Raw genomic sequence first — 24,166 nt, 5'->3', positions numbered from 1 at the left:
TCGGTATTTCATCCCGATTTCGTTTTGAATATTGCATGGCAGCAGGTGTTTTTTTTTTTAAATTTTTAAAAGTTCCCTAAAATGTAAAATTATACTTACCCCTAATTTAACTAGAGCATTACCTTTGACCAGAAAAATGCATATAACAGCTATTTAACACCATTTGAGAACTCCAAACCCTTTGATTATGGCCAGTAAAAGACTTCTATACTGTTACCCAATATTAGCTTACTTTTTTTGGGGTACGGGCTGGTTTCCCCATTTTCACCTGTACTTTTTGACTTTCATTCCTGCAAGAATTATCGTGCGAATGTGTTATTGCCGGTCTTGTAATAGGATTGCACGATAAACGGGAGTGCGCATACATGCGATAAGCAGCAAATTTGTGCAATGGGTCTGAAAAGTTATCATTATTGCGGCTAATTGGATACCCCCCAAGCATTCCTTTCTACTGTCTGTATCTCCCGATAAGGAACAGTGGAGACCACTGGGGGGGCCTCTGAAGCTCCACTCACACTACGTCTAAAGCAGTTTGGGCAGAAGGAAGAGTTGCGATTTAAAATTGACAAATAACCACCTGAGGAACGGTTCTGCATGGCAGCTGCTACTCATTCTGATACCAGAAATAAAGGAAGTACATACTTTGTAAAACCTAAATTATAAGTTTTTTTTTCATATGGAAAAATACATTCACTAGAATTTGACCCTAGAATTTTACTTTAAGTAGAATTTGATACTAGAGCCGATTATTATTGGGTGCGTTTACATGCGTCACATCTCCTCAAAGTAATAATTATTGGAGGATACGCTACATCTTTCTGCGCCTAAAATAACTGGTCATTGAAAACAATAGCGTTAGTGAGATGGATAATATGAGATATAACTTAGCAGAGTATAAAAACTTTTTTTATATATTGGTGAATGTTACAAGACTCCTTTTTTTATTGTCCGTCTATTTTAGTTTTATTGTCCATTTTAATACACAAATTATATTTTTTGCATTTACTTAACGTTCAAGATTGTTGCCTGCGAAAAGCTTTAAATAGCCCTTAACCACCTACTGTATGTACAACACAAAGCCAGGTACAATTTAGAGTTTAGAGTGCCCTTAGAATTAGAGACATTTCTTCTCCACCTCTGTACATATTTTTCACTTTACTACAATGTTTAAAATCCATAATCTTTGTCTATTTCAATACACCCTGTAGTCCGTTGTCAGGCCTTGCTTTTATTAAAGGTATGCTCTCTGTGATCTGAAATAGTTATGTGTGAAGATCTAATAATGATTACCATACGTACGGCTTTGATCTGCACTACAGGATGTGACGGATTACAGGTGTGTGCTTGTATGATGTCATCACCTGTCACCGTTACCCGTTTGTATGCACTTAACAGCTCATAATGTGTTGATAATATAATTACTCATAAATTTTCTACCTTCTACATTGCAACAATGTCATTGCTGAGCTGCTACTTGCATTTCTTGTTACAAGATTGGAAACCCATTTTACTGCCATTGTGATCAATAATATTTTATAAACTGCATATCTATCTATCTATCTATCTATCTATCTATCTATCTATCTATCTATCTATCTATCTATCTATCAATTCTCATATCTATCATCTCATATCTATCTATCTTCTATTTATCTATCTCATATCTATCTTTTCCAATATAGAAAATACACACATATACACAAGGTTGGTTCAATAAATAAGGTAACAAGACCTCTCATTGCATAATTTATTAATCTTGTACATATACGTATAATCAATAGTATGGCCTTGGTTCAGATTATTTTCCACATAGTACCCATACTAGTCTAAGCATTTGTTCCAACGGTACACCTATCTATCTATCTATCTATCTATCACATCTATCCCGGCATAGAAGAAATCAGTGTCAAGTGGCTTGCCGAACTTCACCGTCCGGTTGTGAATCGCCTTCCACCCATACAGTGCATCCGGAAAGTATTCACAACGCTTCACTTTTTCCACATTTTGTTATGTTACAGCCTTATTCCAACATGGAATAAATTCATTTTTGTCCTCAAAATTCTACACACAATATTCCATAATGACAACGTGTAAAATGTTTTTTTGAGATTTTTGCAAATTTAATAAGAAAAAAAAAAACACTAAGAAATCGCCAAACCTGTTTCCGTGACGTGACGTTATCACTATACACCATGACAAGCTGGCAGTGTATTTCCTCTGCTGATGTGCCCTATCCATGCAGAAATCTGACCACACTACTCATCTCAATGTATGACCATGTTCCGCCAGCCCCGCCATCTTACAGCTGATGTTGAGACAGCATGACTGATATGAAGCGCATAACTACTTCTCTCCACCGGCGGCACTCACGGGTCTTTGTATGAATAAATACACAACGCATACAGTGCTATTCCAACGTTTCAATACTTAGAAAGAATTTTCATTCTTGGAAAGAATTGAAACATTGGAATAGCACTGTATGCGTTCTGTATTTAATTATACAAAGACCCGTGAGTTCCGCTGGTGGAGAGAAGTAGTTATGCATATGTTTAATATGTAGATGGCACCGGGGAACTTGTTAGGGAGTGACCCTCGAGTGCTGGATCTATTGTGATTATGTATGTACAGTATGTATGTAGGTATATATCTCTATCTATGTGTGTGTATATGTATATATATTAGGGGTGAGCGGGTTCGGATTTCTGAAATCCGAGCCCCCCCGATCCGAGTCCGATCCGAGTCAGGCTCGACTTTTCCCGCCTGACTCGGATCTGAAATCGAGGCAAAACGTCATCATCCCGCCTTCCGAGTCTCGCGGGTTTTGGATCCTATATAAGGTACCCGCGTCGGCGCCATTTTCTCACTCGGCTGTGGACAGTGAAGAGGGAGGGTGGGAGTTAGGGCTGTGTAGTGTAGTGTAGTGTAGTGCTGCTGTTGTCCACTACTTCAAAGTCCATAGGGGCTGGCTGTGTTGTGCTGTGCTGCTGTTGTTAATAGGGGCTGTGTCCACTACTTCAAAGTCCATAGGGGCTGGCTGGACTGTGTTGTGCAGTCAGTTCTCCATAGGGGCTGTGTCCACTCCAAAGTCCTGTGCAGTGTCCCAGTCCTAAAGGAGTGCTGTAGTGTTGTCCAGGGGGTGCTCTGTCCATCAGGGGTGCTCCCCCCAAGTGCTAAAAAAAATAATATATTTTCTGTGTTTGTGAATTGTGTGCGCAGTAGCCGCACGTGCATCAACAAAGTAGTGCCAAGCGTGCGCCTGTGTCATAAGTAAAGGGCCGGCTGGCTTGACCGTTAAGGGTGCTGTAACCCCCGAAAGTACACTCCAGTCCAAACCAAAAAAAAATTATTTTCTGTGTTTATGAATTGTGTGCGCAGTAGCCGCACGTGCATCAACAAAGTAGTGCCAAGCGTGCGCCTGTGTCATAAGCAAAGGGCCGGCTGGCTTGACCGTTAAGGGTGCTGTAACCCCCGAAAGTACACTCCAGTCCAAACCAAAAAAAAATTATTTTCTGTGTTTGTGAATTGTGTGCGCAGTAGCCGCACGTGCATCAACAAAGTAGTGCCAAGAGTGCACCTGTGTCATAAGTAAAGGGCCGGCTGGCTTGACCGTTAAAGGGTGCTGTAACCCACAAAGTACACTCCAGTCCAAACCAAAAAAAAAATTATTTTCTGTGTTTAGCCGCACGTATATATCAAATCGATATAACATAAATGGAGGACCAAACTTTCTCCGATAAAAATAAAATAGAGAAAGATCAAGAACCACTTCCTCCTAGTGCTGAAGCTGCTGCCACTAGTCATGACATAGACGATAACATGCCATCAACGTCGTCTGCCAAGGCCGATGCCCAATGTCATAGTAGAGGGCACATACAATCCCAAATGGCAAAGTTCAGGAAAATGACCTTGAAAAAGACATTTAAATCAGCTGAAGAGAAACGTAAACTTGCCAATATGCCATTTACGACACGGAGTGGCAAGGAACGGCTAAGGTCGATCCCTAGTATGTTCATGACTAGTGGTTCAGCTTCACATGACGATGGAAGCCCTCCTCCCACTAAAAAAATCAAAAGAGTTAAGCTGGCAAAAGCACAGCGAAGAACTGTGCTTTCTAAGAAGATATCACAAATCCCCAAGGAGAGTCCAAGTGTGGTGGTGGTTGCGATGCCTGACCTTCCCAGCACTGGACGGGAAGAGGTGGCTCTTTCCACCATTTGCACGCCCCCTGCAAGTGCTGAAAGGAGCACCCACAGTCCACTTGCTGATATGCAAATTGAAGATGTCACTGTTGAAGTACAACAGGATGAGGATACTGGTGTAGCTGGCGCTGAGGAGGAAGTTGGCGAGGAGGATTCTGATGGTGATGTGGTTTGTTTAAATCAGGCTCCGGGGGAGACAGTTGTTGTCCGTGGGATGAAAAAGCCCATCACGGTCATGCCTGGGCAGAAGACCAAACATTCCACCTCTTTGGTCTGGCAATATTTCTATCCAAATCCGGACAACAACTGTCTTGCCATATGTACCATATGTAAAGGTGAAATAAGTAGGGGTAGGGACGTCAACCACCTAGGAACATCCTCCCTTATACGGCACCTGCAGCGCGTTCATAAAAAGTTACTGTCAAGTTCAGAAACTTTGGCTAAGACCGTAAGCAGTCCAGGGACACCTAAATCCCGTTGTCCTGTTGTATCCAAGCGCCTGCAAACCACACCGTCAACTCCCTCCTCGTCAATTTCCTCCTTAGTCAGGATCGGAAGTAGTCCTGCAGGCCATGTCACTGGCATGACTGACTCTCCTATCCGGGATTCCTCTGGAGGATCCTGCATTGCTACGCCTACTGCTGCCGCTGCTGCTGTTGCTGCTGCTGGGAGTCGTTCATCATCCCAGAGAGGAAGTAGGAACACCACTACTTTTACTAAACAATTGACCCTCCAACAGTCCTTAGCGAGGAGGATGAAGTACGACAGCAGTCATCCTGAAGCAAAACGTATAACTGAGGCCTTGACTGCTATGTTGGTGTTAGACGTGCTTCCGGTATCCGCCATTAGTGCAGTGGGATTTAGACAATTGATGGAGGTAGTGTGTCCCCGGTTCCAAATCCCGTCTAGATTCCACTTCACTAGGCAGGCGATACCGAGACTGTACAGAAACGTCAGAAAAAGTGTCCTCAGTGTCCTGAAAAATGCCGTTGTACACAATGTCCACTTAACCACGGACATGTGGACAAGTGGAACAGGGCAGACTAAGGACTATATGACTGTGACAGCCCACTGGGTAGATGTATCACCTTACGCAGCAACAGCAGCAGCGTCACCAGTAGCAGCATCTCAGAAACGCCAGCTCGTTACAAGGCAGGCTACGCTGTGTATCACCGGTTTCAGTAAGAGGCACACCGCCGACAACCTCTTAGAGAAACTGAGGGAAATCATCGCCCAGTGGCTTACCCCACTTAGACTCTCCTGGGGATTTGTGATATCTGACAACGCCACCAATATTGTGCGGGCATTACATCTGGGCAAATTCCAGCACGTCCCATGTTTTGCTCACACAATAAACTTGGTGGTGCAGAATTTTCTGAAAAGCGACAGGGGCGTGCAGGAGACGCTTTGGGTGGCCCGAAAAATTTCTAGCCACTTTCGCCATTCAGCGACTGCATGCCGAAGACTGGAGCGCCAGCAAACACTCTTGAACCTGCCCCGCCATCACCTGAAGCAAGAGGTTGTGACGCGGTGGAACTCAACCCTCTATATGCTTCAGAGGATGGAGGAGCAGCAAAAGGCCATACAAGCCTATACATCCACCTATGACATAGGCAAAGGAGGGGGTATGCACCTGACTCAAGCGCAGTGGAGAATGATTTCCGTGTTGTGCAAGGTTCTCCAGCCCTTCGAACTTGCCACACGTGAAGTCAGTTCAGACACAGCCAGCTTGAGTCAGGTCATTCCCCTCATCAGGCTTTTGCAGAAGCAGCTGGAGAAAGTGAAGGAGGAGCTAAGACGGAGCGATTCCGCTCGGCATGTGGGACTTGTGGATGAAGCCCTTCATTCGCTTTGCCAGGATTCCAGGGTGGTCAATCTGTTGAAATCAGACCACTACATTTTGGCCACCGTGCTTGATCCTAGGTTTAAAGCCTATGTGGTGTCTCTCTTTCCGGCCGACACAAGCCTGCAGAGGTGCAAAGACCTGCTGGTGAACACACTGTCAGCTGAAGCGGAACGTGACACGTCAACGGCTCCTTCTTCATTTTCTCCCGCAACTGGGGCTGCCAGGAAAAAACTTAGGTATCCTAAGCAACCCGCTGGCGGTGATGCAGGGCAGGCAGGACCAAGTTTGGACATCTGGTCCAGACTGAAGGACCTGGCAACAATTTCTGACATGTCTACTGTCACTGCATATGATACTGTCACCATTGACAGAATGGTGGAGGATTACATCGGTGACAGCATCCAAGTAGGCATGTCAGACAGTCCATACCTGTACTGGCAGGAAAAAGAGGCAATTTGGAGGCCCCTGTACAAGCTGGCTCTATTTTACCTGAGTTGCCCCCCCTCCAGTGTGTACTCCGAAAGAGTGTTTAGTGCAGCCGGGAACCTTGTCAGCGAAAGGCGTAGGAGGTTGCTTCCACAGAATGTGGAGAAGATGATGTTCATCAAAATGAATTATCAGCTCTTCCAGGGAGACCAGCCTCCAGAAGGTACAGAGGGACCTGTGGTGGTGGATTCAAGTGGGGACGAGTTAATACTTTGTGAGGATGAGGATGTACACACTGAAGAGGGTGAGGAATCGGTGGATGAGGAGGATGAGGATGACATCTTGCCTCCGTAGAGCCAGTTTGTGCAGGGACACATTAATTGCCAGCTTGTTTTGTGGGGGCCCAAACGAACCAATCATTTCAGCCACAGTTGTGTGGCAGACCCTGGCGCTGAAATGATTGATTTGTTAAAGTGTGCATGTCCTGTTTATACAACATAAGGGTGGGTGGGAGGGCCCAAGGACAATTCCATCTTGCACTTCTTTTTTTTCTTTGCATTATGTACAGTTTGGGGCCTAGTTTTTCTAACTGCCATCCTGTCTGCCACTGCAGTGTCACTCCTAGATGGGTCACGTGTTTGTGCCGCCCACTCGTGTCGCTTAGCATAGTCATCCAGCTACCTCGGTGCAACCTTTTGGACATGAAAACACTATTGTGAGGTGTGAGGTGTTCAGAATAGACTGGAAATGAGTGGAAATTAAGGTTATTGAGGTTAATAATAGCATAGGAGCAGAGAAACCAACAAATTCTGTGATTTTAGCTGTTTTTATGCTTTTTAAAAAAAAAATACAGATCCAAAACACAAAACCCAGAACCCAAAACACGGAAGGGTGGTTTTGGCAAAACCAATCCAGATCCAAAACACGAAGAAAGATCCAGATCCAAAACCAAAACACAAAACACGAAAAGTGGCCGGTGCACACCCCTAATATATATAAATGCGAATAAGGCGGCACTCAGAGTCCATGTACTAATATAAATAGGTAGTGTTTATTCACACATTCATCGACGTTTCGGGGCCAACTGCTCCTTCTTCAGGTCATCCTGAAGAAGGGGCAGATTGCCCCGAAACGTTGATGAATGTGTGAATAAACACCACCTATTTATATTAATACATGGACTCTGAGTGCCGCCTTATTCGGATTTGTATTGTGGGGACGCTGTTCCCTATAAAGGAAGGCACCTGAGCAAGTTTTTTGGATTATAGTTATGTGAGAAATATGGAATATTTTTAGCATGACGTGAAACCTTTGCTTTCTGATGGTTCAATGTACACAACCTTTGTTTAAAGCACAAAATTATTAAAACACAATATAAAATAACCTTCAGGCTGTGTGTATAGGGTGTATATGAAATACAAATGAATTTCATGTATGTACACAAACTTTTTAATGCACAAAATGATTTAAAAAATTGTATAAAATGACCTGCAGGCTGTCTGTATAAGGTGTATATAGAACCTAAATGTATTCTGTGTTTAGATTTGGGTCCCATTCCCAAGACATTTCATTATAGTATGCAAATATTGCAAAATACGGAATACTCCGATATCAAAAATAGCCCTTGTCCCAAGCATTTTGGATATGGGAGACTCAACCTGCATATATTTGTGTGTGTGTATATATATATATATATATATGTGTGTGTGTGTATATATATATATATATATATATATATATATATATATATATATATGTGTGTTTTGTATTCTATCTATGTCACAGAAAAAAAACACACACAAACCTGGCTCAAATTGTCATTGGGTGCTGAAGTCACATAGTAATTCAATAGGCATTGATATCAAACATAATATATGTAAGATAGAGACCAGCTCACCACTGCTAGTTGCAAGAAAGTTGTATTTAAATATCCATAGTAAACTACATTAGCATATTTAGCAGCAGATGTATAAGAAACTTCTTAGTAAACAGGTATGTTACTTATTTGCAGAAGAGTAGTGTGGAACCATGGCGCCTGGGGAAAGTGCATGTCATAGCGCCCCCCTCCCTGTACTGAACTGTGCCAGTGGGCTATGGCCAGCCTGCGGGGGAATATTGAGGTGAAGAGAAAAACAGCAAACAGTGGCAGTATCACGCTGGGCATTGAGGGAATGGAATGCTTCAGTGATGCACTATCTGACATTGGGGTAGATGTATGAAGCACTGAAAAGAGTGGAGGTTTGCCAGTGAAGAAGTTGCCCTTGGCAACCAATCAGCTTTGAGGTTGCATTTATCAAGCACAGTCTATAAAATGATAGGTAGAAGCTGATTGGTTGCCATGAGTCACTTCTCCACTAGCACACTTCTCCACTCTTTTACTGCTTCATACATCTACCCCATTAAGGAGTAGCTGCTTTGGCACTGCTTTTTTTTATGTATAACACCTAGGATCTGACTTTTATCTCCTTTTGAATCATTGTTATTAGTCAATTGAGGAGATTGTATTATATATTCTGATCATTTAACTTAAATTGACAGAATACATGTGCTAGAGTGAGATATCACAGGGTGCACAGCTTATTACTGCAGTTACTGCCCCGAGCAGCTATCGCTGGAGTGGGGACACCTATAGGAAGCTCCATTCTCAGCTATGCTCCTACTTCACAAATATACATTGTACCTATATTAATGTGAGTACTACTAAACATGTTCTGTCTACCACCATTATTATTATATCAGGTCTCCTAATATTTTTTTAAAGACCTTTCAAATAACACTGTGTGGTCAGGCCTGGGAACGCCACTATTACTTTAAATAGCAAAACAGTGATTTTTTTTTAAACTCATACCTTATATTTAAAGTTTAGGACTTTACCTCATATGTGTCACTTTTAAGTCCTTTGAAGCACAGAACGAGGAGAGGGGAGAATAAAGTGCCAATCAGAGGGGGCCAGTGACAAAAGCCAATAAGAAAGGAGAAGGGAGGGGCAAAGAGTCGATCAGAGAGGGAAGGTGACAGAAACCAATAAGAAAGGAGAGGGGAGGGGAAGAGTCGATCAGAGAGGGGTAGTGACAAACCAATAAGAAAGAAGAGGGGAGGGGCAAAGAGCTGATCACAGGGTAGAGAAGGGAGGGAATTAAAGAGGTGAGAAGTGAATGTAATCAATCTGACAGGAAAGGGGAGGTGACAGAAGATGATCACAGAAGAGGGAGGGCCGGAGCGGAGGCAATCTGGGCAGCTTGAAGGAGCATGAAATGTAGAAATGGATCTCAGATCCGTAACTTATTTAGGATATAGAGCAAACAACCGAGATAAAACTAACAGGCGGCCATCACACTGTGCAGCGCCGCATGAATTCCGGAACCCTGGATGGCGCCCTCTGTCCATATTGGCGCCCGGTGCTCATGCTCCACTAGAACCACCCTCGCTACACCCCTGCTTATTGGGTATATCAAAGCAGCTATGTCAGTCAAGATAGCAGATGGACAATGCACTCTTGGTAAAGTTTGTATCGATGTTTCCGAACTTCTTTATAGGTTCTTGCTTCAGGATACCCTTTTTCCAATATATGTCTTTTCCTTTCCCTGCAAGGAAAGGTAACCAGGAGGGCACCGGGCGCAAGTTTCTAGTGAAGCATTTGGAGTGCTGGCTGTTAGCTCTGTGTGTATATGATATATATATATATATATATATATATAATATAGAGTCCAAGGGAGCCCGCACGGCGATATTTTCATTCATTTGGGGTGCAACCTCACAAAAAATTAGGTTCACTTGTATACAAAAAAATTCAAATTCAGAAGGCACTCACCATCTCAGAAGGTAAATAGTTATTTTTATTTGTTACATACCACCAGTGTCAAAATATTCAGGCTATGTCCGACGTTTCGATCCCATGTGGGACCTTTGTCAAGGTAAATAGAATGCTCAAGCCATAATATATATATATATATATATATATATATATATATATTAGTATACCATTGACATGTCCTGACGAAAGTCCTTCTGCATTGAAACGTTGACCAAACTGACAGTTGCATCTTTATTTAAATCCCTGAGTGCCGCCATCAATGGTATACTGTGTATGGAGAGCAGCGGGGTAAGGTATTTTTATTACTTTGAGTGCTGAATTTTTGCTGAATCATATACATACATACATACATACAACATTAAATATTGATGACATTAAAATGTAACAACATATATCAGTAATGAATTATATTTTTCCTTGTTTGTCATTTACAGCTGTGGGAGCTACTGCCGTTTATCCTATAGACCTTGTGAAGACACGGATGCAGAACCAGCGGTCCTCATTTGTTGGAGAGCTGGTGTATAAAAACAGTTTTGACTGTTTTAAAAAAGTGTTACGCTATGAGGGCTTTTTTGGACTCTACAGAGGTAGGTTACTGCAGTTATCTATACTGATGACTATTGCAACTGTGTATATTTTATTTTGCAATTTAGTGTTTATATAATGAATTGCGATATCAGACTTTGCTGACAGATATTTGCAGCTGATGGCCGATAATAATTGTCGCACATCTGATGGATTGCACAGCTGACTTACCAGTGTTATACTTCCTGGGGAAAATTCCTCTTAAAATCAGAGTTGACTTATTCTAGTTTTCTACTAGTGGGATTGACACTTGGAAAGCAGCTTTACAGCCACTTGCCCATTTTAGCATGACAAGGGGGTAACTTTTTCAAAAGGGCACATGTTTGTTCTAGGTACAGCAGCTGGATTGTGACATTCTTTGTAATAGTCCACAATAATGAAGTCGTCATGTTATGCAACTGGGCTATGTTTCCGTATATAGCTATAGGCAAGTAAGATGGAATACACTGAAGCTGCTGGCAGGACAGCATACAATATTGCAAATGTCACACGCTTTCTTGCAGATATTCCTAACCTTAGTTGCATTCAGGTAACGCAAACATAGTATTTAAATAACTAGTTGTTGCTCGTGGCTTCGTCTACTGTTAGATCGCTTCTGCCTTTTTTTTTTTAGGTATTCTAGTTGTATTGCTTTGCATAGGGGCTCTGTTGCGGGACTGGCCCAAGTGACCAGCAGCGCTATACAGACTGGTAGCCACAGCGCCTTCACCCACCACTCACACCAATGTCACTGTGTGCCCGTGCAAAGACTGCTATGTAGCCTATCCTATTCACCCACCACTCACACCAATGTCACTGTGTGCCCTGTGCATAGACTATGTAACCTATCCTATTCACCCACCACTCACACCAATGTCACTGTGTGCCCTGTGCACAGACTGCTGTGTAGCCTATCCTATTCACTTACACCAATGTCACTGTGTGCCATGTGCACAGACTGCTATGTAACCTATCCTATTCACCCACCACTCACACCAATGTCACTGTGTGCCCTGTGCACAGACTATGTAGCCTATCCTATCCACCCACCACTCACACCAATGTCACTGTGTGCCCTGTGCACAGACTGCTATGTAACCTATCCTATTCACCCACCACTCACACCAATGTCACTGTGTGCCCGTGCAAAGACTGCTATGTAGTCTGTCCTATTCACTCACCACTCACACCAATGTCACGGTGTGCCATGTGCAGGGGTGTATCTAGGGATCCAAGCGCCCCCCTACCTCCCCCCCTATGCTGCATTGCCCCCAGTAGTAGCCTCCCTATACATTGCCCCCAGCAGTAGACCCCAGTAGTAGTCCCCCCTATACAGTGCCCCCAGTAGTAGTCCCCCCCATAAAGTACCCCTAGTAGCGGCCGCTCCCTATTTCAGTGCCTCCCCCCCATAGAGCCAGGCTTACACACACACACAAAGAACAAAAAAAAATCAAATTACCTGATCCCCGCTCCTGACGTGACTGCCGCTGTCCACTCTGAGTCCCGGCCCGCTCTTCTCCTGCATGGGAGAGACGTCATGACATGTGACGTCTCTCCCATCACACGGAGCTCATGTGTGAACTCCAGCTGGCTCCCTCCGCGGACGACGCAGCAGCAAATGAGAGTCTGTGTGACTCTCATTGGCTGGCTGCTATTACAAACACACAGCCGCCGCTGGCGGCTCTGTGTTTGTAGACTGTGTAAGGCAGACCGCTCTCACTGCGGTCTGCCCTACACTTGTGGGGCCGGGGAACTTGTCCACCCCTTGGCTGTAGGTGGCACAGCCGGACAGCGCCCCCCTTTGGTCGGCGCCCCTGGCGAGTGCCATCCTGGCCAATGGGTAGATATGCCCCTGGCCATGTGCACAGACTGCTATGTAGCCTATCCTATTCACTCACCACTCACACCAATGTCACTGTGTTCATACTGCTATGTAGCCTATCCTATCCACCCACCACTCACACCAATGTCACTGTGTGCCCATGCAAAGACTGCTTTGTAGCCTATCCTATTCACCCACCACTCACACCAATGTCACTGTGTGCCCTGTGCACAGACTGCTATGTAGCCTATCCTATTCACTCACCACTCACACCAATGTCACTGTGTTCATACTGCTATGTAGCCTATCCTATCCACCCACCACTCACACCAATGTCACTGTGTGCCCATGCAAAGACTGCTTTGTAGCCTATCCTATTCACCCACCACTCACACCAATGTCACTGTGTGCCCTGTGCACAGACTGCTATGTAGCCTATCCTATTCACTCACCACTCACACCAATGTCACTGTGTGCCCGTGCAAAGACTGCTTTGTAGCCTATCCTATTCACCCACCACTCACACCAATGTCACTGTGTGCCCTGTGCACAGACTGCTATGTAGCCTATCCTATCCACCCACCACTCACACCAATGTCACTGTGTGCCCGTGCAAAGACTGCTTTGTAGCCTATCCTATTCACCCACCACTCACACCAATGTCACTGTGTGCCCTGTGCACAGACTGCTATGTAGCCTATCCTATTCACTCACCACTCACACCAATGTCACTGTGTTCAGACTGCTATGTAACCTATCCTATCCACCCACCACTCACACCAATGTCACTGTGTGCCCGTGCAAAGACTGCTATGTAGCCTATCCTATTCACCCACCACTCACACCAATGTCACTGTGTGCCCTGTGCACAGACTGCTATGTAGCCTATCCTATCCACCCACCACTCACACCAATGTCACTGTGTGCCCGTGCAAAGACTGCTATGTAGCCTATCCTATTCACCCACCACTCACACCAATGTCACTGTGTGCCCTGTGCACAGACTGCTATGTAGCCTACCCTATCCACCCACCACTCACACCAATGTCACTGTGTGCCCGTGCAAAGACTGCTATGTAGCCTATCCTATTCACCCACCACTCACACCAATGTCACTGTGTGCCCTGTGCACAGACTGCTATGTAGCCTACCCTATCCACCCACCACTCACACCAATGTCACTGTGTGCCCGTGCAAAGACTGCTATGTAACCTATCCTATTCACCCACCACTCACACCAATGTCACTGTGTGCCCTGTGCACAGACTGCTATGTAGCCTACCCTATCCACCCACCACTCACACCAATGTCACTGTGTGCCCGTGCAAAGACTGCTATGTAGCCTATCCTATTCACCCACCACTCACACCAATGTCACTGTGTGCCCGTGCAAAGACTGCTATGTAGCCTATCCTATTCACCCACCACTCACACCAATGTCACTGTGTGCCCTGTGCACAGACTGCTATGTAGCCTACCCTATCCACCCACCACTCACACCAATGTCACTGTGTGCCCGTGCAAAGACTGCTATGTAGCCTATCCTATTCACCCACCACTCACACCAATGTCACTGTGTGCCCGTGCAAAGACTGCTATGTAGCCTATCCTATTCACCCACCACTCACACCAATGTCACTGTGTGCCCTGTGCACAGACTGCTATGTAGCCTACCCTATCCACCCACCACTCACACCAATGTCACTGTGTGCCCGTGCAAAGACTGCTATGTAACCTATCCTATTCACCCACCACTCACACCAATGTCACTGTGTGCCCTGTGCACAGACTGCTATGTAGCCTACCCTATCCACCCACCACTCACACCAATGTCACTGTGTGCCCTGTGCACAGACTGCTATGTAGCCTACCCTATCCACCCACCACTCACACCAATGTCACTGTGTGCCCGTGCAAAGACTGCTATGTAGCCTATCCTATTCCCCCACCACTCACACCAATGTCACTGTGTGCCCTGTGCACAGACTGCTATGTAGCCTACCCTATCCACCCACCACTCACACCAATGTCACTGTGTGCCCGTGCAAAGACTGCTATGTAACCTATCCTATTCACCCACCACTCACACCAATGTCACTGTGTGCCCTGTGCACAGACTGCTATGTAGCCTACCCTATCCACCCACCACTCACACCAATGTCACTGTGTGCCCTGTGCACAGACTGCTATGTAGCCTACCCTATCCACCCACCACTCACACCAATGTCACTGTGTGCCCGTGCAAAGACTGCTATGTAGCCTATCCTATTCACCCACCACTCACACCAATGTCACTGTGTGCCCGTGCAAAGACTGCTATGTAGCCTATCCTATTCACCCACCACTCACACCAATGTCACTGTGTGCCCTGTGCACAGACTGCTATGTAGCCTACCCTATCCACCCACCACTCACACCAATGTCACTGTGTGCCCGTGCAAAGACTGCTATGTAACCTATCCTATTCACCCACCACTCACACCAATGTCACTGTGTGCCCTGTGCACAGACTGCTATGTAGCCTACCCTATCCACCCACCACTCACACCAATGTCACTGTGTGCCCTGTGCACAGACTGCTATGTAGCCTACCCTATCCACCCACCACTCACACCAATGTCACTGTGTGCCCGTGCAAAGACTGCTATGTAGCCTATCCTATTCACCCGCCACTCACACCAATGTCACTGTGTGCCCGTGCAAAGACTGCTGTGTAACCTCTCCTATTCAAGTGAGCATGGGCCCAAAGCACCTCTCCCCCCCCACCCCTTTTTGGCGGCACGCAGGGTTCCACAACATTCTCTTGCACTGATTATGTCAATAAATTAGTTTTTTGATATTGCTCAGCTTTAACTTGACCAATTGACATTAAACAAAGTGCAGGTTATTTCTATGAGTTTCCACTACACAATGATGCCGTTTTCATGAAAACCGGTTCAGTCATTTTTGCGCCAACTTGTAACAAACAGACGGACACAACGTTCTTATTATATTAGTATAGATTAGCAATGCTGCATTGACAAGGAAACTGTTGTGGTTCCTTACGTGCAGTGCCTACATAGAATGGGATTGGGAGAGGTGTGTTAAAGTGATTCTACAGCAATCTTGCCCTTTTTTAAGGTCAATGTTCTTTAAAAGTCTTTTTTTTTTTTTCTTTTTGTCTATTGCAAATAATGTTGAGCCGTAAAATGCTCCAGTATTTTTAGGAATAATATGTTTGTGCTGGCTATATTTTAAAGTGCATTTTCAAAAGTAAACATTTATGGTTACGCCCCTGCGTCTTTGGCTGTTATAATGATGACAAAAGAATTTAGTCTACAGCGGCTGTGTTCCACATTGTAATATTAATGGATGGCGTGGGAGTGCTTGAAACGCTGCATGGCAGTATGTACCATACATAACACCTTCAGACGTGAATTAGACTGAATGGCAGTGGTGGTATTGAATAGAAAGTCTTATTTTGTTTCATAAGCTTGAAGCATGTAGCATATCTGCTGTTATAAATATGCTAAGAATTTAAATATACATTTTGCTAATATTCTGTGTTCTTACGGGGCATTTATATTTCACATGCGGGTGGCTCTATTGTTAAAGGCACACAAACCCCATTCTGTAAACTTTTCAATTTGATTTATATAAACACTTCTATAAACCGTGCGTAAGCTGCTGATTGGAAGAATCGCCATTGCTATGGTTTGCTCCCACCCTCAACGATCTCCACCCCATTCACAATTGTAGGTACAAGAACCTTATTTTCTAATTGGACATTTATTAAGCTCCAATACATATCTGATTATGTAGATATGAATACCATTATGTGGAACACGTACAGACTTTTTTTTGGACCATGTCACCTTAGCCAGCAATGCTACTGTAGCTTTTTCGAGCATTTGGGAAGCTCGGGGAGTGCTACTGGTGCTCGGGTTTGTAGTGGAGGCTTGCGCAGGTTTCTCTTGGGGGATCTGCCATAGCAAGACCCACCCTCACCTTAATTCTGTAGCCCCCACAAAACCTGGCACTCTTGGTGGTTCCGCCACTGCCCCATGCCCACCTCCCACTTGCATCTGTGCTTGGCAGTGGTACAGCAGTGTCTTTAAACGCAGCCTGCTCCGCTTACGTTTCACTCACGCCCCTCCCCAACTGCAGGTTTAAGCTCTAATGAAGCCATCATGGTTGACTTGGGTGCCACTGGCCTTTTCAGAACTCCAGTGGGGAACCGGCCTTAACTCACATTCAGGAACATGTTACAAAAATGTAATCAAAAAGTAAATATTATGCTCCTTATTTACTTTTATTGGGTAACTAAAGGAAAGCACACACACGTAATGAAACATTTCTGGCACAGAAGGGGTCTGTTGTCATACAGAAGATGAGAAGGGGTGTTATTGTACCTTGTGACTTGTCTCCTTCATCATATTCAGTGGGTGTTCTCTTACAGTGATTCATAGACCATGGAGGGAGGATCACTGTCTTTTGTATTCTCTTCAACTCCCCTTGCAACTAATAACTACCTTTCTGCAACATAGAAGCCTTTTAAATTACTGACATGGGGATAAAATCCAGGCAGTTTTATTATCTATTGGCTGGTTTCCTTTTGGTAAAAGAAAAGGTTCATCCCTTCTCCGGTTTTGTCCTTCGTACACCAGTGGTTTGTTATTTATATTCCCTATAAAGAGGGGGGCAGAAAATCATTGTTCACCATTAAATAATGTCAAATCGATTCCTTTTTCACTGTGGAATCCTGATTTTATGGATCCAGTGGCCGAGCGGCTCCCAGTATTGTTATGTCTATCAGCAGAAGAATAATGCTGCAGGCCATTGGGTGGTTGACTCCCTTTCTCTTTATAGAGTGAATCCAAATATGTTATGTAGTAAAGTCACTCTTTCTGATCTTTCCCAGATTGCTGCAGAGAAATGAAACATTAAATGTGTTTATATTTTTACATGAACATCTAAAAAGCAATTTTTATTTTATACCGTTAAATCCCCGGCGGTTGAGTCACCCTTTTTAAACCAGAACTACATTAAATTTGCATATATAGAAAATAATTAAAGAGATTGAAAGCGCATATCCTCCTCCTCTATGGTTCATTCAGGCACTTTGAGTGTATGGTAAGCTTGAGATTAAACTAGCCCATAAACTGTTGGCCATCACAGGCATCCCTGCGGTCGGGATGTTCAAGCTTACATTACATTACATTTTGGCATCCCGGCGGTCGGGATGTTCAAGCTTACTTTACCGGCGCCAGAATACCAACGCCGGTCAGAATCCTGGCACCAGCATCCCAACCGCCAGGATACCGAAGGTAAGTAGCGTAGTGGGGGGGGGGTGGATAGGGTTAGGGCTTAGGGTTAGGCACTAAGGGGGAGGGCTAGGTTTAGGGTGCTGGAAGGTTTGGTTTAGGCACTGGGGGGGGGGAGGTTAGGATTAGGCACCAAAGAGGGAGGGTTAGGGTAGGGAGAGGAGGAGGGTTAGCATACCGACCAACAAGTGTCGATATGTTAACCCTGTTGGGATCCCGGCATCTGTATTCTGACCGCCAGGATCCCGACTGTCGGTATTTCATACCAATCCTCATCACAGAAGTGACCACTGGAGCAGCCTGTTGGTTTTATACAACTTACATCACTTGCCTCATCTCATTGCAGAGAGCAGATGTGGTTAAGCAAAAAAAACAAGGACACTCCTAAAAAATAAAGTTTGTTCAATGAAAAAAAAAAAAAGTTATTCTGGATAAAAGATGCATTGAATCATGCATGAGTACCTAACCCTATGCCCAGCCAGTTGATTACATGGGGAGAGCAGACTCTGGTGAAGGGAGTACGTCTCTGTCTTTGGCAGAACACACCTTTAAAAAGAAACGCCAGGGCTGTAAAAACAATAAGTGTTAACTTTAAATCATCATCCCACCACCAATGTCACATTAGGTGAGATTGTGATTTGCATTTTAATTCTTTTGACGCCAATAAAATACAATCTTAACTTGTTTAAGCCCCACAAATAAGTGCTATACAATTCCTTGCTGAGTCCTGTAAATCTGCCTCCCCTGTAAAGTAATCTGGCTAATGCTTTTCCTCCTAAACTGAGATACTGTAGCCTCATACTCATGCCCTGTCCAATTATTAACCTGGGGGGTGTGAGGGAGATGTAAATCGCCTGTCCTCCTACACATAATCCATAAACTATATTGTGGTTATTTTTTGGTAAGATCACCCAGTGTACATCATTATTTTAAAAGACTTTTGGTAATAATGGGAAAGCTTATTAGCACACAGAGAAGCTCAACAATACTGAGTTGTGCTGGGAAATGGGGCTTTGTTCTCTTGTGTTTTAAAGAGATCGTACACCCTATGTATACATTGAGTGATAGAATACAGGTCGGTATGCAGTCGGGAAGCCGGCGGACCTCATCCCGACAGCCGGCTTCCCGACTGCTTTATCCCGGCGAGGGTTAAATGACAGGCGTCTACATCTAGACGCCTGTCATTTTACTGACGCCGGGAGACCGGCGCCCAGCTTCCCGAACGAAGTGATGCCGAGCGCAGGGGGGGGTTTAGGTTTAGGGCTCCCGGGGGGGGGGGGACTTAGGGTTAGGCACCCCCTTGGGGGACTTAGGGTTAGGCACCCCCTGGGGGACTTAGGTTTAGGTGGCGGGGGAGGGGGGGTTAGGTTTAGGCACTGGGTGGAAGGTTAGGGTTAGGCACCCCTAAGGAGGGTTAGGGGAGGGAATTAGGTTAGTGAATACTTACCTTAGGGATGAACGGGATTTTCACCCATGTCGGGCAGCCGCTGTCAGGATTCCAACTGCCGGACAGGCGTCCGGCGGTAAATCATACCGTTTCCTACAGTTCTTTTGTGTTTAGAATATTTAGTCTATAGGTAATTAACTGGTAATTGAGCAGTTAAAGTAGCTGTCTGGCTGCAGATTAATAAATTGTCTTTTATGGGTCCTCCTTTACTAAATATATTGCTTTTATGCTTTGCAATGTATTTAATCTCCCTGTTATGATCCTGTCCTCTCTTCATTGGTCCACATGCATTTGAAGAGTAGATTTGTGTTGTATATCAGAACACAGAAGATACACACCATTGCCTGATTCTATAAATGTGTAGCTTAAAAGCGCAGAAAGAGTAATGCAGGAGAGCATATACAAGCCAATACATTTAAGTCATTTGATGCTGGAAAAATCCTTTCATTCATGAATCCAGATTACTTGATGTGGACCTTGTGGTTGCATCATTGGATACAATGTTGCTGTTCCCACCATAGACTTCAATGGCGATTTCTCACCATTGAAGTCTATGGAGGAGACAGGCTATGTGCGGTCAGCCTATCAGTGAGCAGCTCCGACGGAGACACCTGCTTATTGGCTGGCGGCTCCTGCAATGACTGGGCACATGTGGGCCCCAGTCATTCGCGCGGAGGAAAAGTATGTGGAAACACATACCTTTCCTCCTGTCCGGCATGGTTTCGGGTATTTGCGTTTTATTTTTTTTAATCCCCTGGATGCCTACAGGGATCGAAGAGGACATAAACATTGCATAGGAGAGGTGGGTATGGATTTTTTTTTATTACAGGTACACCTATGGAATCCTACTGGACAAGGGGACATGTCAACAGGGATATTAGGTGAGTAATTGTGATAGTGAGTGTGCATGTGTGTGTTGTGTTTTTTTTTTAAGTATTTCTTTGTCTGTGGAACTACATGTACCAGCTAGCCTGTAATTCCCCGCATGCTGGTACTTGTGGTTCTCCAAGTACCAGCATGCGGGGGAGGCTTGCTGGGACGTGTAGTACCACAGCTAAAGACCAATATTAACACTTCTAGCCCCAGGCTATCAGCCTAGGCCTGGGGTTCCCTGTAGAGGGGGACCCCTTTATTGGGGGGGGCACCTCCCCAGGGATCCACGGCCTCGGCTGACTAGTGGTCAGGGGTAATGATTTGGCCGGGAAAACCTGGCTATTGCATTACCCCCCCCCCCCTCTAGAAATAGTCTGGTGCTGGTTATGGAAATTACAGGGACCCTTACCCGTTTTGTCCGGTGTTTTTCCACAACCAGGACTGGCTCAGAAAAGCCCTGCGCTGGTACTTAATATACAGGGGCCCCCTATGCATTTTGGCTGCTGTATTTTTAGAGCCAGGACAGGTTTTATATAGCCCGGTGTTGGTTATGCTTCTGGGGAGGGGGTGCGCGTCCTTTTTTTTTTTTTTTGTAAACACACAGACAGAAACCGTCTCAGATCTCACTGATCTGTTATGGCTTCTGTATAACTCGTACCTTTTAATGCTAGTCTCATTAAAAGGTGTTAGTTTACATAGGGAAATACTTGCATAGTGTAGTAGCCTCGAGCTCAAAAGAGCGCAGGCTATTACATTTGCAAGTCCCGGCACCAATGCGCAAAGATCCGAGTTGGATTTTTACTTTAAATCGCGATTTATTACATTTGGCCCCTTGTGTATGTCTGTACTATAGTAATTTTATTTGACAACGGTACTGTGAAAAAACTGCCTCATGACTCATTTAAGTAACTGGCAGAACGACTGGCATAGTGGTTAGCATTACTCCCTCACAGTACTGAGGTCTTAGAGGGGAGATGTATCAAATCTCGGAGAGAGAGATATAGTTCCAAATAATCGGCTCCTAACTGTCAACTTACAGGATGTGCTAGAAATATGACAGCTAGGAGCTGATTGGTTGGTGCTTTATCGCTTTCCACTTTCTCTCTTAGGGCTGTATTCAATTAGGAGCGATAAGCCATTTTCGCCTATTTCTTGGAGATAATTTCACCCGAAAATTTATCTCCGTATTCAATTCCAGTCCGTTTTCGCCTATGCGAAAAGGCTATGCATTGGATTAGGCAAAACCTTTTCTCCACAGAATAGCAGGAGTAAAAAAAACTGCAAAATCTATATTTTGGGGTGCAGATGTTATGAAACCACCCAAAACCCTTAGAACACCCCCCCCCAAAGGTCAAAGAAAATTTAAATCCTGGAACACCCCAAAAAATAGCCTTAGAAATTTTGGGCGAAAATGAAATAAGTTGGGGGACAACTTCAAAAACTAGTGAAATAAGATCCTGGGTGTGCTCTAAGAAGGGTCCAAGTGTTTTTGGGATTGCAGGTGCTTGTATGACGGAGGAATTTCACTTTTTCTATAACTTCTTTATAGACATAAAAATATGCTAGTACCCATTTTCAAGCACCCCAGTGATCCAGAAACATAACAGTGGTTTAATTAGATTCCAACAGAAATGTAACCATAGTGCAGTGGTTACCAAACTTTCTTGAATCACGGTGCCCTAAAGTCTCAGTATTTTATTCAAAGCACGCCTAGGCCAAAAGTGTCCTATTGGGATAATTAGCAAAAATGTGTAAATTCAGTATTTTCTTATCCGTCGTCCTCCAGTTCATGTGTTGATGGTCACAGTGGTGGTTCCACATATTTTATGATTGGCAAAACCAGTGCCGGTGGCTGACAATCACATTGACCATAATTCATCTGATTTGGGACTGGACCATCAGGCACCCTGGCAAGTTTTGGAACCACTGCTTTAATGTATATATGTGTGCGTTGTGTTAGGGAATAAGGGGATATTTTTTAAAGCTTGGAGGGCAATAAAGTAGCAACCAATCAGCTCCTAACTGCCATTTTACAGGCTGTTTGCGCAATATGATAGAAGCTGATTGGATGATACTTTATTGTTCTCCAAGCTTTGATGAATCCCCCTATACAGGTCAATCCAATTAGGAACAAAGGGAGATAATTGCAGTTAGAACAGCATAGAAACGCCGGCAACAGCTCAGTAATTCGTGGCCTGATGGGGCTGAGAACAGAAATGTGCACGTCCAGTGGTACTTACTAGCAGGCTTAGGATCTCGCATCTAATTGGATTGACACCATAGAATGTAAACTCCACTAAGGCAGGGACTGATCTGAATGGCCAAGTGTTCTCTGTAAAGCGCTGCAGAATATGTGTGCGGTGTATAACACAACTTTTAAGAAACAAATAATAAGCCACTGGTTTGTAATGAAATAATAGGCGGAATATTGGGGCAGCCCATCATTACTATTGTTACAGTTGTTCTATTTCCATAGTGCCAGTATATTATACTGTGCTATACAGATAATATTCGTTATTCACATCAGTCCCTGCCCCATTGGATCTTAGTCTAAATACGGTCCCGACACCCATAGAACATAACTCTGAGTACTTTTCTATCCTCGACCCTAACCAACCCTCTGCGGTGCCTAAACCGAACCCCCCCCCCCTTCTTAGTGCCTAAACCTTAACCTTCCCCGCCCCACACCCTAAACCTAACACCCCCTCCCCGGTGCCTAAACCTAACCTCACCCCCCTAGTGCCTAAACCTAACCTCCCCCTTCCCGCACCCTAATCCTAACCATCCCTCCCCGGTGCCTAACCCTCCCCCTAGTGCCTAACCCCGCTAGCTAACGCTACCCTCCCCCTGCACCCCGATACTTATCTTCTGGATGCCGACGGTCGGGATACTGGTGCCGGGATCCCGACCGTCGGCATCCTGCACGCCGGGATGCCAACTACATCCCCCTAAATACATATGCATGTTTTTGGAACGAATCCGGAGCACCCAGAGGAAACCCACACAAACACAATGAGCGCATACACAACCATCACACATAGTGCCCCTGTGCCACGCTGCTGACCATCAAATGGCTTTCCCCAACTGTGTGTAGGAGACCTGTACGCACATCCAGTTCTCTTAGATCTGTGTTTGTATGAAAATAATTATTCTTATTGACTTAAAGGTTTTAGGTGGCTTTTGAATGACTGGAATGTATTGTGTGGTTCTGAATGTGTGAGTGATTTATTTTCTGCCTGTTAATCTACATCTGCAGTACAGCTGGGAGAGGATACTGATCAACATTGTTTTTTTCCTTAATTTATGGCGTTTAAATATTATTACAACAATGTTACATTTTAATGAGACTACTGTCTCTACCACTGCTGAGGAATCGAATTACAAAACTACTGTTGTGGTTGAAACAAAAGAAGCCCAGGAATTCTAGCAGTGACTGTGGCATATATACTGTATATAAGACCTGTAATGCTGGATGTGTCCTGACTCATCTGATGTCATGTCTGCAGGATTTACAGCTTAAACTGGTGCTCTACTGCTGTACAGCCTCGGTTCCTCCAGGTTTTCATAAAATGTCAGCTATTATCTGTGTTAGGATTATACATCTTTGTACAACTTCTGCTAGTTAGGTGCCCTGGACCACATGTAATTGTTTGGTGTTGGGTTCCCCCACCCAATCCTCACTGAGCTCAGAGTATTGGACTTGCTCTATCCTATCTGTTAAAAAGCAGCTTCCCTGAATGGGGTCAGCCCTCTCCCTTTTAAATTAGAGGTGTGCAGTTCAGTTATTCTGAACACACACGAACTTTGGGGTTCCGAGTCAAATCGAGTCCCAGCTCGGATCACTTTTGGTGGTCTGGGGAGAACCACATCCT

General features: G+C 44.6%; 1 protein-coding gene across 1 annotated transcript in view; it reads left to right on the top strand.

The window, feature by feature from the left end:
* SLC25A12 (solute carrier family 25 member 12) overlaps window positions 1–24,166 on the top strand; it is a 166,051-nt gene that overhangs the window by 104,620 nt on the left and 37,265 nt on the right. The window contains exon 11 of the mRNA XM_088470550.1: window positions 10,720–10,872. Within this exon, the coding sequence (XP_088326676.1) occupies window positions 10,720–10,872 (153 nt within the window). The remainder of the gene's footprint in view (window positions 1–10,719; window positions 10,873–24,166) is intronic.

The sequence above is a fragment of the Taudactylus pleione genome, unplaced genomic scaffold (assembly GCF_031769625.1).
Source record: "Taudactylus pleione unplaced genomic scaffold, aTauple2 ptg000004l, whole genome shotgun sequence".
Lineage (NCBI taxonomy): Eukaryota > Metazoa > Chordata > Amphibia > Anura > Myobatrachidae > Taudactylus > Taudactylus pleione.
Note: the sequence above shows the minus strand (reverse complement) of the source record. Positions and strands in the feature narration are given on the sequence as shown.